We start from the raw sequence: 16,084 nt of genomic DNA on the forward strand, positions 1-16,084 counted from the left end.
AAGCCTGGAAGTCATTGGGTATCCGCATTTTTCGATGGAAAAACCTGTTTTTACTACGATAGTTATGGAATGAAACCAACTAAACCGAAAATTATTACATTTGTTAAACGAAATTCCAGAAATTGCTGTTGGAATAATATTGTTCATCAGAGTTTATATTCGATGAATTGTGGATTTTTCTGTCTGTATTTTCTATATAAAATGAATAGAAACCAATGTTTAAAAGAACTGAGTAAAACTGATAAATTTTATAATGATGAATTTGTAAAGAAATTTGCCGAACAACATCTATATTTGGCACGCCCACCGACTATAATGTATAATCAATGTTGTAATTCAATGAATAAAAATATTTAAAATATAAAAAATTGTTTTATTTTTCAAAAACATACAGTTATTTAAAATGCAGTTATTGCCAGAAACCTGTACAAAATAAATAAAAAAATATATATAATCATATTTACCAATTTTTATATAATAATAATAATAATAAAATGTACTTACCTTGCTCGATCATAAATGCTTTATACGAAAAAACATCGCATAAGCTGCAATGTTGTGTAAACCGGGTGTGGAATGGGCAAATTTTCCCGTAAAATAACGCATTTGGTGGCATACATATATGCGGGTATATTTCATGATGATGAGGACATGGCCTCTCTATATTCCAGTTCTTCGGAGCATGGCAATAATGCGGATATATTTTAGTATGATAGGGACATGGAACTCGAATTTTTGAAGATTTGGGCACTCCCCGTTCTTCAAGATCAAAATACGGAATATTCACATTGTATATTTCTGAAGTTAAGTTCAAATAATTTTTTTCAATTTCTCCTCCTTTATAGTAAAAAAATTTATATTTTAAAAATAAATTATATAAAATTTTGCACACATTATCACTTTTTTCCCAATTTCCGAAATATTGTTTTTCATATGCTAAATATAAACCATGTAAATAATTGCCAAATCTTACATTTTTTTTATTAGCAAAACTTAAATCTTTAAAAGTAATTATTTCATTATAAAATTCAATTTTTTGATATTCATTCGAGTTTTGTGCCACAAAACCAAGTTGTCTGCATAACGTATTAAACGGTAGGTCCATGCCATCTATTGTGAAAGCTTCAAAGTCTATAATTACTCCGACATTATCCCTCCATACATTGCAAGGGTTGAAATCTATTTTATATTAATATGAATTAAATAAATATAATATACATTATTTTTAAATATTATATTTATTACTCACATCTTGAATATGAAGTATTCCAATCTAATGCACCCGAATCCAAAGTACCGAAATCTAAAATATTTTCTCTATTTATATTATTAATTAAATATAGATATATAAGAAAAATATACTTACAATTCATTTTAAGTCGGATTTCTTATAATGTTTCCGGATGCGTGAATGAACATTATATAGGTAATTTCAGGGGGGGGGAGTTGGAGGGGAGGGGGGAGGTTGAAGGAGAGTCTATGAATTTCCTCCCCCCTGGCTGCTCATACCGCTTTCTTCTCTTTCCCGTCTTTTCCTTTCTTCCCATCTTTTCCTTTCTTCCCTTCTTTTCCTTTCTTCCCTCATAAAATGCAAGTAACCGTCTAATTCTTCTTTATTTTCTTCCCCCCACTGAATATATTCGCTGTCTTCTAGTTTTTCTTTTAAAAATATTTTTTCCACAGATGCCTGTATATAAGTTACCTTGTTATACTTTTTTTAAATTTTTTTTTTTTTTAAAAAAAAAAAAAACTTACTTGTTCCTCTCTCATCCGTATGATTCTGTCGCATTCTTCCTGCTCTTTTTTTTCAATATAATCATCATCACTCTTCTTCTTCTTCTTCTTCTTCTTCTTCTTTCTTTTTTAGTTCTTCTTTCAATCTAGATGCCTGTATATAAATTACTTTGTCATTTATCAACAATTTTTTTTTACCCCCCTAACTTGTATTCCCTGTTTGTGAAAGAGTTCACTTCGATTAATTAAATCTATTATACTCTATATTTATTTAAAATCATAAAAATTAAAATCTAAATTATAAACTATATTATTTTAAATACTACATACAGGAGTAACTGCATCAACTTCACTTCGATTAATTAAATCCATTATACTCTATATTTATTTAAAATCATAAAAATTAAAATCTAAATTATAAACTATATTATTTTAAACTACATACAGGAGCATCCATAGTCTTGTCATAACTATCTCCTGATGGCTGTTAAATAAAATATATTTAAAATCATAAAAATTAAAATCTAAATTATAAACTATATTATTTTAAATACTTACTTGGGAATCTACATCAATTACATTATCTTCCTGTTAAATGAAATATATTTAAAATCATAAAAATCTAAATTATAAACTATATTATTTTAAATACTACTTACAGGAAAATCACTACTTCCTGCTTCAAAATTTGAATTTCCTCCTGTGGCCTGTTAAATGAAATATATTTAAATACTATAAGAATTTAAATCTAAATTATAAACTGTTATTTTAAATACTTACCATTGCTTTGAAATTAGTATATCTTTCTTTTCTGAATATCTTTTCTGAGATTTCCTTTACTTTTGCTTGTTTGATATGGTTGTTTTCTTAAGTTTATCGCAGCTTATATTGTGCACGCTTGGGTTGTTTTTTTCCTGTAAATTCAGTACACACCCAACATTCTTGACCAACTTTCTGCAGACCCCACCCAAGATATAAATCTATTTCATAATTTAGGTCACAGCTATTAAAAATGTTGACTCCACCAAAGATAGAAATCTATTTCGTAAGTATAATTTATGGTCATATAATTATTTTAAATTCTCAACCTGCTTTCTACAACTGCCACACCCGAAATTAAATATATTTTTCCTTCAAAAACATGACCTCGCCCAACTATTTCGTAAGTATAATTTATGGTCATATAGTTATTTTAAATTCTCAACCTGCTTTCTACAACTGCCACGCCCGAAATTAAATATATTTTTCCTTCACAAACATGACCTCGCCCAACTATTTCGTAAGTATAATTTATGGTCACATAGTTATTTTAAATTCTCAACCGGCCACGCCCGAAATTAAATATATTTTTCCTTCATAAACACGGCCACACCTAAGATAAAATCAGTTGACCACGCCCTATTATTTTGTATAAAAGCTGTAACTCCAGATTGAGAAAAATATCTTCTACAAGACTTCCAAAGACAACGAATAAAGCATCATGTCGTCTGCTGATGGTAATATTATAATTTTTATTTAAAATATTTTTAAATGTTAAAATTACTTAATAAGTTAATATTACTTAATAAGTTACTTAATTACTTAATATTTATATAGAATGTGAATTTGATTTTAATATGAAACAGAATGTGGGCAAAAAAAGAGGTCCAAAACCTAAAAATGTCGAAGATGAATCAAAAAAACAAAAGTTTGACCTAGACCTGTCTACAGATACTGCAAAATGTTCTAAAATTCGGCCATTTAAGATAAAAGTATGCGACAATCAAACAATGGAAGTCATCGAATTCAAGTCAGTTTGGTATATATCATTAACAAAAATGAAAGGGAATTATCCGCCCAACAAGTATAATATCAATGTTAAGGACTTTAAATTATATAAAAAAGCTTTCGATGCAATGACTGAACATTTAGATCAGAATGTTTAATTTAAGGAAAAAAGCTTTTAGAGGGTATGCCAAAACTTATAGGGCTTTTATTTTAGAAAATATAGATCCAGCTGTCTGTTTTGAAAAAATAACATCAAATATTTATGATATTTTAGTTAATGATAATTTTGTTTGTAGAAGGAAATTTTTAATTAATTTAAAAACTAAATTTTTAAAATATAAAGAAGATGATATTATAGAGTATCAAGATGTATATTTTTCTAGCCATGTTGAGCATATTTTGTCCTCATATATGATTGGTGAAAAATTACGAAATGCATTTGATACAATTCTAAATTATATTGAAGAGTTTATAAAATATGGATCAGGGTGGATACTAAAAGAAATTATATTTATAGATGTCAATATTGGGATATATAAAAATGAAATTGGTGGCTGCGGCCATATTATTCTTCCTAAACATCTAGTTCTCAAACGTTGTGTATTAAATATAAAGTGCTCAGATAACCAATGTTTTTTATATTGTATAGTTGCACATTTATATCCCTCAACTAGTAGTAACAGAAATTCTATTTATTTATATAGAAAATATTTAAAATATTTAAATTTAAACCGTTTAAAATTTCCCATAAATGTGAAAAATATTCCCACATTTGAGAAAAATAATTGTCTAAGTATTCATGTATATGGGTATGAAAAGAAATTAATTTATCCAATCTATATAAGTAAATTTCAATTTGAAAAAGAAATTAATTTGTTATTGTATAAATCTCATTTTTTTCTAATCCGGAATTTTAATAGACTAATGTCTGATAAATCATCAGCAAGAAAATTTTGTAAACTCTGTTTAAATGGTTTTGAAAGAAAAACTACTTTAAACGATCATATAAAATTTTGTTCTAATCATAAATATCAAAAAGTATCTACTCCAAAAGGAGACAATACAATTGTAAAATTCCACTCACATGAAAAGTCATTATTTCATGCAATCTGTATATATGCAGATTTTGAATCAATTTTGGAACAGGTATCTTCTGATGAAATAGACCCTAAAATAAGTTGTACTAAAATTGTTGAAATTCATAAACCTATATGTTATTCCATTATAATTATTGAAAATGAGGATAAAATAATATATGCTAATTTTTATTGTGGAGATAATGTTGTTAATAATTTTTTAATTGATATTCAAATGCAGCTGAATAATTTGTTAGATAAAATAAATCGCAATGTTGAAATTAATTTAAATACTGTTTCCAATAATTTTAAACATTTGTGTCATATTTGTAAAAAAAAATTTGGTGATAATGATCTGCGTGTAATGGATCATGATCATCAGACAGGTCTTTTTCGGGGGTGGGCCCATAATTGCTGCAATTTAAATTACCGACTAAAAACGTTTATCCCCATTATATTGCACAATTTTTCAGGTTATGATTCGCATTTAATTTTTAAAAATATTCCCTCTAAATTATTTTCAAAAATCAAAATTATTCCTATAAATTCTGAAAAATTTACAACATTTTCATTAGATTATTTTAAATTTATTGACAGTTTTCAGTTTTTAAATTCTTCTCTTTCAGTTTTGACTGACAATTTAAAAAATGCAAATTATAATTTTCCAATTTTTAATCATTTTTTTCGTCGCAGCAAATATAGAGAATTATTAAAAAGGAAAGGAATTTTTCCGTATTCCTATTTTAAAAATAAGCAAATATTAAATGAAATACAACTACCCCCAAAAAAATGCTTTTATAATGAATTATTAGGAGAAAATATTACAGATGATGATTACAATCATGCTCAATTAGTTTGGGATAAATTTAATTGTAAAACTTTCAAAGACTATTTAAAATTATACCAATATGTTGATACAGTATTATTGGCAGATATATTTCAGAATTTCAGAAAATTAAGTTTAACATATTATAATTTGGATCCTGTATATTTCATAACTACGCCCGATTTAACATGGAACTGTGGTTTAAAAATGACTAAAATCCAATTGGAATTATTTAATGATTTAGATATGTACCTTTTCATTGAAAGTGGAATTAGGGGCGGAATAAGTTTAGCGGGAAAAAGATTTGCAAAAGCAAATAATCCATTAATACCCGACACATATGATAAAAATCAACCTCATAATTATATTCTGTCGATAGATGCGAATAACCTTTACGGATTCGTAATGAGTGCATATTTACCCGTAAATAATTTTCGATGGCTGCACAAAGATGAAATAGATGCTCTAGACATACCTAATATATCAAATAAAAATAGTATAGGATATATCTTAGAGGTTGATTTAAAATATCCTGAAATTATTCATGACAGACATGATAATTTGCCACTCGCTGCTGAACACACACATATCCCATACAATTTATTATCCAATTACCAAAAAACAGTCTTAAAAAAATTAAATTTAAAATATAGTAATAATAAAAAACTAATTCCTACTCTTTTTGATAAAACAAACTATGTAATTCATTATAGAAATTTAAAATTTTATCTAGAGGAAGGTCTAATAATAACCAAAATTCATAGAGTATTGGCATTTTCCCAAAGTGCATGGCTTAAAAAATATATATATTTTAATAATAAAAAACGGCAAGAATCGACTAACGATTTTGACAAATCATTTTTTAAATTAATGAATAATAGTTTTTTTGGCAAAACGTGTCAAAACGTAAGAAAACGTATTAACCTAAAAGCAGCCACGACATTAAATCAGTATCGCAGATATCTAGCTAAGCCATCTGTAGAAAATTTCAAAATTATAAATGATAACCTTACTATTTTTAAAATGAAAAAACCTAATTTAATTCTAGACAAACCAATTTATATTGGTTTTTGCGTATTAGAATTAAGTAAATTGCATATTTACGAAACATTTTATAAAATATTTAAAAATAGATATGGCAAAAACGTACATTTATTATATACCGATACGGATTCACTAACACTTCAAATATATACAAATGATGTATACGAAGATTTTAAATCATTCCCGGATATCTTCGATTTTAGTAATTACCCTAAAAACCATAAATTATATAACGAAGCGAACAAAAGTAAACTAGGATATTTTAAAGATGAAACATTATCGAAACCTATAATTGAATTTTGCTCATTGAAACCAAAAATGTATTCCTATATTTTCGATAAACAAAATAAGAAAACTGCCAAGGGAATTAAAAAATCTGTTGTAAAAACATTTAATCATGATAAATATAAAGAAGTTTTGTTTAATACAGAATTATTAAGGCATCAACAATATGGAATTCAAAGCAAAAATCATATAGTAACAACATATCTACAAAATAAAATTTCCCTTTCTCCATTTTATGATAAAAAATTTATTTTAGATAATGGAATAGATGCACTATCATTTGGGCACTACAATTTTTACTTTTAATTTTGCAGATTCCTCATCATTTCCACAATATGGCTTTATAATAGTATACAAAAGAAAATGTAGTTATATAATACATAGTATTTGTAGTAAAACTTACTCGTGTTTAAAACAAACATGTAATAAAGCAGCATCATTAAAATTACCAAATAATAAAATATACGAATGTAAATTTTTTGTAATAAATGATAAAATAACATTACCAATATTTAACAAATATTTCATAAAATGTAATTGTATGAAATGTAATATTTTATAAAATATAAATTTAATATTAATGTTTATAAATGTAATAATAAATATTTTATTTTCTAGAATTTGTATATTTTAAAAAATTAAGCGAGGCTGCTAAAATTCCCACTAAAGCTTCAGAGGGAGCAGCAGGATATGACATTTTTTGTGTCAAGGGTTTTGAAATAAACTCGAATGAACAAAAAATTATTTTTATTGATCTGGCCATCGAAATACCTAATAATAAATGTTATATCAGATTGGCTCCAAAATCTTCTTTGTCGCTAGATAACATAATAATAAATGCAGGCATCATCGATTCCGACTATCGTGGAAATATTGGGGTGATGATGTACAACTTTGGCCCCAAAAATATTGTTATTGAACGTGGAACTGCCATTGCACAAATTATCTTCGAAAAAATCTCACATCCAGTATTTTTAGAAATGGAATCATTAAGCGAGACAGACAGAAATGAACAAGGGTTTGGCGACTGTACCTTTTCTCAAAAAATAAATTTTGATGATTGTAAAGAAATTCTGTCTGATTCTGATACTGAAGACTATAATATTACTAAAAAAGTAGTTTTTGAAGACGAAATTACTGTATCTGAAAAAAAAGAAGATACTGTATCTGAAAAAAAAGAAAATTTTGGAACTCATAATGATCATAACTACTTGTAACAAAAATTAAATATTTGATATTATTTTGTAATGTACTCAAATATAATATATGTAATCCTCATTTTATACTCAAGAATGTACACTCTTATATGTATACATAATATGTACTTGAATAAAGCAGCAAATAATATAAAATGTTTTATAAATTAAATATTTGATATTATTTTGTAATGTACTCAAATATAATATATGTAATCCTCATTTTATACTCAAGAATGTACACTCTTATATGTATACAGAATATGTACTTGAATAAAGCAGCAAATAATATAAAATGTTTTATTTCTTTATAGCCGCTACACCAATTGACTGGAAAGCTTTCTCATCTTCGGCTATAGATGAAACCGTTATTCGTCAATTTCAAAACTATGTCCACTGGGATACAATTAGTCGACGACGTAATTTATCTGAAGAGTTTATTAGGGAATTCGCGAATAAATTAAATTGGAACCACATATGGAAAAATTACAAATTTCTACCCTCATTTATTATGGACCATATTAACTATGCAAAATGGGATTTAATATGTCAATATCAAATATTAAATGATCATTTCCTTACAACTTTTTTCGACCATCTTGATTGGAATAAAGTAGCCGAACACCAAATTCTTTCGGATGCTTTTATTATTGGCTACGTACATAAATTTGATATTAAAAAACTCTTAAAATACCAACAATTAAAAACCTCAACTTTACGTCAAATACAAGACTTCCTAAACTGGAATTTTGTTTCCCGTTATCAAAAGCTTGACCAAGAGTTCATTGACGAATTTCAACGTCAGCTTTCTTGGTGTTACATTATAAAATATCAAAAATTAGATCGTAATTACATCATTACCCATCGTGAAAATTTATTCCTATACTTAATGGCAGAATTGTGTCTTGGTTTAGATAAACTAAAAGAAAAAGTGGATACACTTAAATTGTAAAATTTAAATGATTTCTCTGTATTAATGAAAGTAAAAATAAAAAATCTTTTAAAATACTTTCAGTGTCGCATTATTAATAACGTAGAATAATTGCAAAAACACCAAACTTATTACATATAACACTTATTTACCTAAAAATTACTTATAAATACAACAAATTGAATTTACTTGACAATTTTTGTGATTCGTATGTGTCATTTGACTACTACTTTTATAGGATTAATTAAAGATTTCGAATTTTGTTTGACAAAACTGAGGAAGGCAAAAGTATCGACAGTTGTATAATGAACTGAACTTAAGGAAATTAGTTGACTTTGTATGTTTCGATGTAATTTTTTCGTAATATTACGATATACAAATTTTTGATTTTGTAAATTGTATTATACTAAAAACTAAAGTTTTTAGTTATTCTCCTACTTAATGATGTATTTGTAATGTTTCTGAAAACTAATTAATACTTATTAAATTAAAATCCAAGCTGTACAAAGTACTATGAATATTAGAGAAGACCGTTTTACTATAAATTACTACGTCTTACTCTAATGTTGATTTTACAAAAAGTAGGTCAGACAAGGACCGTTAGACTAATGACGTAGGCTGTTTACTTTTTCGGGTTGTATTGGGGCTCTCGCAATAGCGTCATTTACAGAAATCACACCTACTTTTTTCTGACGCGAGCCAATTAGGAATATTAATTATTTTAACCAATCAGATGACGGCGGGAAATTTAAATTCGATTAATGTCGAAAGATGGCCGTCTAAAATTTCATATTTATTTTAATTTTCTCTCTTTCATTGTAATTTCTCGAGAACTAAAGGATATTCCAAAACAAAGTTGGAGAACCCAACTACTCGTGAAAATTTTAAAACTTCACGAAATGGTCCAGTAATTTTATAAGAATTTTTTTACGAGTATAGTCGTCCTTCACCACTGCCACTCGATCGCCTTGGGCGACTATTTACGTCCCTCACTGTTAAGAGGTTAAGAAATGATGATTTTTTCAGTTTAATAAAGCATTTTATTCGTTTTTTTATGCAAGAATATGACGGATGGATGGCCATTGTCGCTACTCTGATAATCTAGGTACTCTAGTTATAGCCTTTAATTGTATATACCTTTGGCTATCGAATTTTTACAATTCGGTGCTGAACACCAAACCATTTTATATATACACACACACACACACACATATATAGGCTATACATATATAACAAGAAATTCAACTAATTGAGATCGAAACAAACAAATAATCAGCTTTGCTCTAGATACACCGTACACACCAAAAGAGCCACAACATGGCGACTGCCGTGATGCATCACGGTATCGTGTCCGTACCTTATTGCCATATTGAAAGATTAACGCGCCCTCTAACGTCAGATATGTGCGTCTATAAGCAACATCTACCAAGGCTGTAATAATGTAATCTACCAGAAGTGTATAAGCAGACTAATGTGTTGGACTGAGACGGCCGGATGGCCGAGCGGTAAAGGTGGCAGCCTACTGCTCTGGGGGACCCGGGATCGAATCCGAACGGGTCGAATAATCCCCAGGAATTTTTCGGGGGGTGGTCCGTTCGGATATGTCGGGCCCCGTCCCTCACCACCCGGTCGCCCCATTGTGGGCCTGGCCGAACCCATAATGGGCCTACTAAAAGAGAGGCCCTCTTAGTGCTCACAGGGCGGAAAGAGTTTAAAAAAAAAAAAAAATGTGTTGGACTTAGCATTCTAATACCCAAAGATATACATATTGATATTCCAACTTCTGTCAGATGTTTTCATATCTCACTCGTCACTGTCATGTAGTAGTATTAAATAGAAATTCCTTATTTTTGTATACGATATGCATGTTACCTACATAAAAAGAAAACGTAATATTGAAAGTCAAGGTAATTGTCATTCGCATATTTATCTATATACAAATTTAATAGGAATTGTAAATTAAATTTAAAAAAAATATTAAAGATTTTTAAAATTGTCCAAAGATCAGAACCAGAATTCGCGCTTAGTCTTTCGATACAACGGAAATTCTAGTACGTTCTAGTCACTTTGTTTTCAGATAAAAAAAATTTTCAAAAGACTGTTTTCAGTTCATACTTGATTTTATCGAGTAAAATACAATTTATATTATTCTATTACTATCAGATTATACCTCGGCTATTTCTTTATTGCAGTTGGCGCAGGAACAGCAGGATCAGTTTTAGCCAATAGGCTTTCGGAATCACCGCATGTTACAGTTCTTGTGTTAGAAGCAGGAGACTCTATGGTTCCTCTAACTTCTGAAGTTCCACTATATCCTCTAAATTTAGCTCTAACAAATTACAGTTGGCAATTTAAAAGTGTACCCAGTAAAATTATAGCTCAAGGTCTTAAAAACAGAGTAAGTAATTAATAACAATAAATTTCCAGGGGTGGATTTACACCTGAATATTGATTCAAATTTATTCCCTTCCAGCAACTGTTAACTGTGGAAGGAAAAGCGCTTGGTGGAACCACAGTTTTAAATTATAACTTGTATGTGCGTGGTAACTGTAGAGATTACGAAAACTGGGCGAGACATGGCGCTATAGGTTGGGATTGGAAAAGTGTATATCCTTATTTTCTAAAACTCGAAGACAATCGAGAATATTGCAATGGTAAATCTTTCTTCAATTGTGTTAAATTATGTTTATAAATTGTATAGCGATTTATTGACAATAATATACAAAACAGCATATCACGGTGTTTGTGGAAACGTTATTGTGCAGACACCACCTTTCCATGCACCAATAACAAAAGGTTATTTAGAAGCAGCCAGAGAAATTGGATATCGTATTGGAGACTTTAATGCAAGGAATCAAACAGGTACAGCATTTCGTAATAAATATTGTTTAAAATATTTTATTGTATTTTTAGTTTTTTATTTAAACATTACCGCTTTTAAAAAGTATTAAAAAACGAAAGCCTACATATAATAGAAATTTTTAGATTTATATTATTTGTACAAGAAGAAATAAAATAATTTTTGGAATAACATGTAATAGTTATTCGACAGAAGTAAAGTCTACTGTACTTTCAAAATGTTGGCTATATTTCAAACTTTGGCGAAGATTCTGATGCAGAAGGCATTTTATGCCGTTTTTTAATTCATATTTACAAGATATATAATTTAAAAAATGTTTCAGTGTTTCAACCTCCTCAAGGAACTATTAATAGAGGAGCACGCTGGAGTGCGGTTAAAGCATATATTAATCCTGTACGAGGTCGACGAAATCTTCGTATCATAACTTCAGCATTTGTTCTCAAGGTAACTCACATTATCTCATACTACGGTTTAAATGAGAGTAAATAGATTTTTATATTTATAGATATTGATCCGGAATAAACAGGCGTACGGAGTTAAGTTCGAGCACCGTGGACAGTTGCACGAAGCATATGCCAATAAAGAAGTGATCATATGTGCTGGGGTATTCAATTCACCTAAACTTTTAATGCTATCAGGAATTGGGCCAAAGAGTACTTTACAGAAGTTCAATGTAATAAATATGTTAGTTTTAATTCTTCTCTCCTTTACATAAAAATATAAAGTGCAATGTAAATTTCTAGATTCCTGTTGTAGCGAATTTACCAGTTGGGAGAAATCTTCAAGAACAGCCATCTACTTCTGGTATGGCATTTGGAGCAAATACATTTACTTATTCTGCACAACGGATCACCGTACTGGATTATAATGAATTTTTAGTTAATGGCACAGGTAAAATCAAAATAAAAATGTTAAAATTGATTCTGAATATATTCAAATATTTATCTTATTTCAGGGCCATTGACATCTTTGGGAGGAACTGACACGATTGGATTTTTAAATTCTAAATATAATAACGATCCTGATTGGCCAGATATTGAATTATTGTTGTTTCCTTTATCAGCTGCATCTGATAAAGGCACAGTTTTAAAAAATGTGTTTAACCTAAAGGATGAAGTAAGTTTACTTCATATTTATGCATGAATATTTTAGTGTTTAAACAAATGCGTTAGCTTTATTGCATTTGTTTATACACTATATTTCAGCGGCGCATACAGAGTATAAAAACGGAGTGAGCACAAGCTATAAAAAACGGCATCATACATTATGTAAGAATGTTCAAACGTGTTTAACATCGGATCAGCGCTCTCACAAGGTGGGGCTGCTTACAATCGCGGCTTGGCTTTGAAAACAGTGCACATTCCTTGTTTTCAAAGCCAAGTTTTGGTAAGCATACGACAAAGTTGCATGAGACAAGAGACATAGACTTCTTTAGTTTCTTTTATATTTGCAGAATAGGCTTAAAATCATGAATCTGTTGTTTGTTGATAATGGAATTTGGGGTTCATTTGGGATCAGGAAGAGGACAATCCTGACGAAAAAGGGCACGTATTCCCATTGCATTTAAGTACGGTCATTCCTGCTATATTTGATTGCATGATGCAGTTCTTCAATGATAATGTAAATTCCTAGATTTCTATGAAACAATCTACAATGGGAATTTCATCTCGAATAAAGAAAAATATTGTAATTTCTATGTTTGTTATTAATTTATTTTATCTAAACGTAAGGTAAATTGAAAAAGGATGTATTTTAAATATTAAATATTTGTAAATATTAAACTACACATACCTCAAAATCAGAATCATCTTTTAAAAATCTACTTCAGACATTTGCGTGACAGGTGTATAATTTACACAAATAATAATCTTCACTTATCTAATAAACAAATATTTATTAGGTAGTATTCGCGTTACTTGATTTATATTGTTCTGGTCTATGTTCCGATTTGTATCTCATGATATTAACCACTTTTTCTAACATATTGAGTAGACAGAGAATTGTTTCCAATTGAATCCAAAGTCCATATAAATTTAGACAACGACAGAAATAAATTTCTGTTAAGATTGTTTATTTTACCTGCGAGATTTGATAGTAAGACACTCATTTAGGATATAAAATCTGTATTACTTGTTACATCAAAAGACACGAATACTTTTGCTTGTGATGTATAAGAATGAAAACTTGACAGCAGGATAGTTAAATTTTCATCTGCAAAATTCTCTTGTCATGTTTGCAATTGGGATTCAATCTTTGTAAGTGTTAGTCTTACGGAATACGAAATGACAAACAGAATTCTGCTGCAACTATCATGCATAAAAGAGCAAGGTTTGGTACAAAAGTCGGAAGAAGTTATATTGAATTTAGAATGATTTTCAAAATTGGAAGATATTTTTTGCACCCATTAAGTGAGAAAACATTGTAAATATGATTAAGATACATTCTATTTGTAATCTGTAGTGCCATTTGGCAGAACAGAAACATTTAACTTAGGGTTGTAAATATGACAGCACCCATTAAGTTACAATTATTGCTATGTACTTAACACGTCTGGATGCACAGGTATAGAATAAATGATTTGGTAATATTTTAGATATTAAAATAATACATTTTTTTGACTCAGGTGTATAAGGTAATGTTCGAACCATTTACAACGACTGACACAATATCATGTTTTCCATATCCAACACGTCCAAAAAGTAGAGGATATGTTACTATCAGATCTCGTAACCCTTATGATGATCCTATTATTGATTTCAAATTTTATTCGCATCCTTACGACTTAAAAGTTATGGTCGAAGGTAAGATAAATGTAATTTTCATGCGATGAAGGTTTTACAGCGTATAATTTAATAATGTATTAAATAATTTAAGATAAATAATTTAATACATGAAATTTTAGCTTTGAAGTTCTGTCTAAAGATAGGAAATTCTGAAGCATTGAAGAAATATGGAGTTTATCCCCTCCCGACAACTGTCCCCGGTTGCGAAAGTTATGAGAAATTTAGTGACGAATATCTCGCTTGTCTAGCAACAACGCTTCCATTTACAATATACCATTATTGTGGAACGTGTAAAATGGGAAGTTATGCTGATCCTACGACTGTGGTTGATCCAACGCTCAAGTAAGTTCTCTTCGAATACTTTAAGAATATACAGTATTTACTATTTAACATGTAATTAACAATAATGAAACTTGTTCGTTAATTTTACAGTATTAAGGTCTTTCATTATAAGATTATGTGTTTCATAAATCGGTTTATATTAGATTAGAAATCGCACAAGAATACCAGCGTAATTTCTACAGGGTGCAGGCTTCTTCCGTTACGTTATATAGAGAGTTATACCAAATTTATCTAAAATTTTTGTGCGGCATTTCAGCAGAATAAAAATATTCCTGTAATTATTTATAACAACACAGATATTTTTATTAAGTGCGACAAATCTATGCTTAATTGTCTTCTTGTACGTATTAATGCTTCTAAAAAACGACTGTTATTATTACCAAATAAGAATAACTTTTCGAATCATGTGATTTCCTCTTAAGCACACCCTCCCGTTTTTGCTTCAGCTAGTTTCGCTGATTTTGTCAAATTTGCTGATGTTCTAGATACAATACTTGATAATTATTATATGTGTGAATCGATATCATGTAGTAATTTTAGGAATTCATATATCAAAGAGGCAAAAAAGAACGTAAAAGAAACAATAATTAAGTTACTCAAGAGTGCTGTTGAGTACTGAACCATGGATCCAGCAAAGAACTACATGTGTCAAAAAATCGAATGATGGCCAGGGGTCAGCAAACAATGCTCGTCACTCTGGGGATAAAAGATCAGTGTTTTTGTTGACTCATTATGACAACTAGTTTTCTAATGCTAGAGACTGAAAAACATCAAGGAGTAGAAATGGCAGAATTTCAAGCAAAAAAGTGTCATTATATTGTAAATAAAACAAGTGATGTTAATGAAAAAGGTTTGGAAATTATATGTAATGTTTCTTCTTAAAAGACACAAACTACAGATTATTTTTGAGTTGAAATCATCAAAAGGAAAAGTGTTTCTTTCTAGAACAGAGAAAACTGTGTGTTGTAGCGTTGCGACAAGAGGAGATGCAAAATAAGAAAACTGATGTGTAACGTTTTTTGAAATGTCAAGACCACAAAGGAATGCGCGTAGCCACGTGAAAAGGATTAAAAGAACAAAGAATGATATACAATAGACAGTATTTATTCAGTAATGAATATGGTCTTCACGAGCCGTTATACGGCAGAGGCATACTATCAGCGAGGTGATTAATGATTTCCGAGGTATTCCTTGCTAAGCTGCGACATGCCCTTGTCGTCTACGACATGTGGCGGTGGTT

At 29.3% G+C, this 16,084-nt stretch overlaps 1 protein-coding gene across 1 annotated transcript in view; it reads left to right on the forward strand.

The window, feature by feature from the left end:
- Positions 1-16,084, forward strand: part of LOC136981170 (glucose dehydrogenase [FAD, quinone]-like) — a 33,588-nt gene that overhangs the window by 16,609 nt on the left and 895 nt on the right. Inside the window, exons 2-10 of the mRNA XM_067277450.1 lie at positions 11,052-11,257; positions 11,333-11,513; positions 11,590-11,721; positions 12,042-12,163; positions 12,225-12,392; positions 12,463-12,610; positions 12,675-12,835; positions 14,343-14,520; positions 14,622-14,844. Coding sequence (XP_067133551.1) covers positions 11,052-11,257; positions 11,333-11,513; positions 11,590-11,721; positions 12,042-12,163; positions 12,225-12,392; positions 12,463-12,610; positions 12,675-12,835; positions 14,343-14,520; positions 14,622-14,844 — 1,519 coding nt within the window. The remainder of the gene's footprint in view (positions 1-11,051; positions 11,258-11,332; positions 11,514-11,589; positions 11,722-12,041; positions 12,164-12,224; positions 12,393-12,462; positions 12,611-12,674; positions 12,836-14,342; positions 14,521-14,621; positions 14,845-16,084) is intronic.

The sequence above is a fragment of the Centruroides vittatus genome, unplaced genomic scaffold (genome assembly GCF_030686945.1).
Source record: "Centruroides vittatus isolate TY-2023 unplaced genomic scaffold, ASM3068694v2 contig_747, whole genome shotgun sequence".
NCBI lineage: Eukaryota > Metazoa > Arthropoda > Arachnida > Scorpiones > Buthidae > Centruroides > Centruroides vittatus.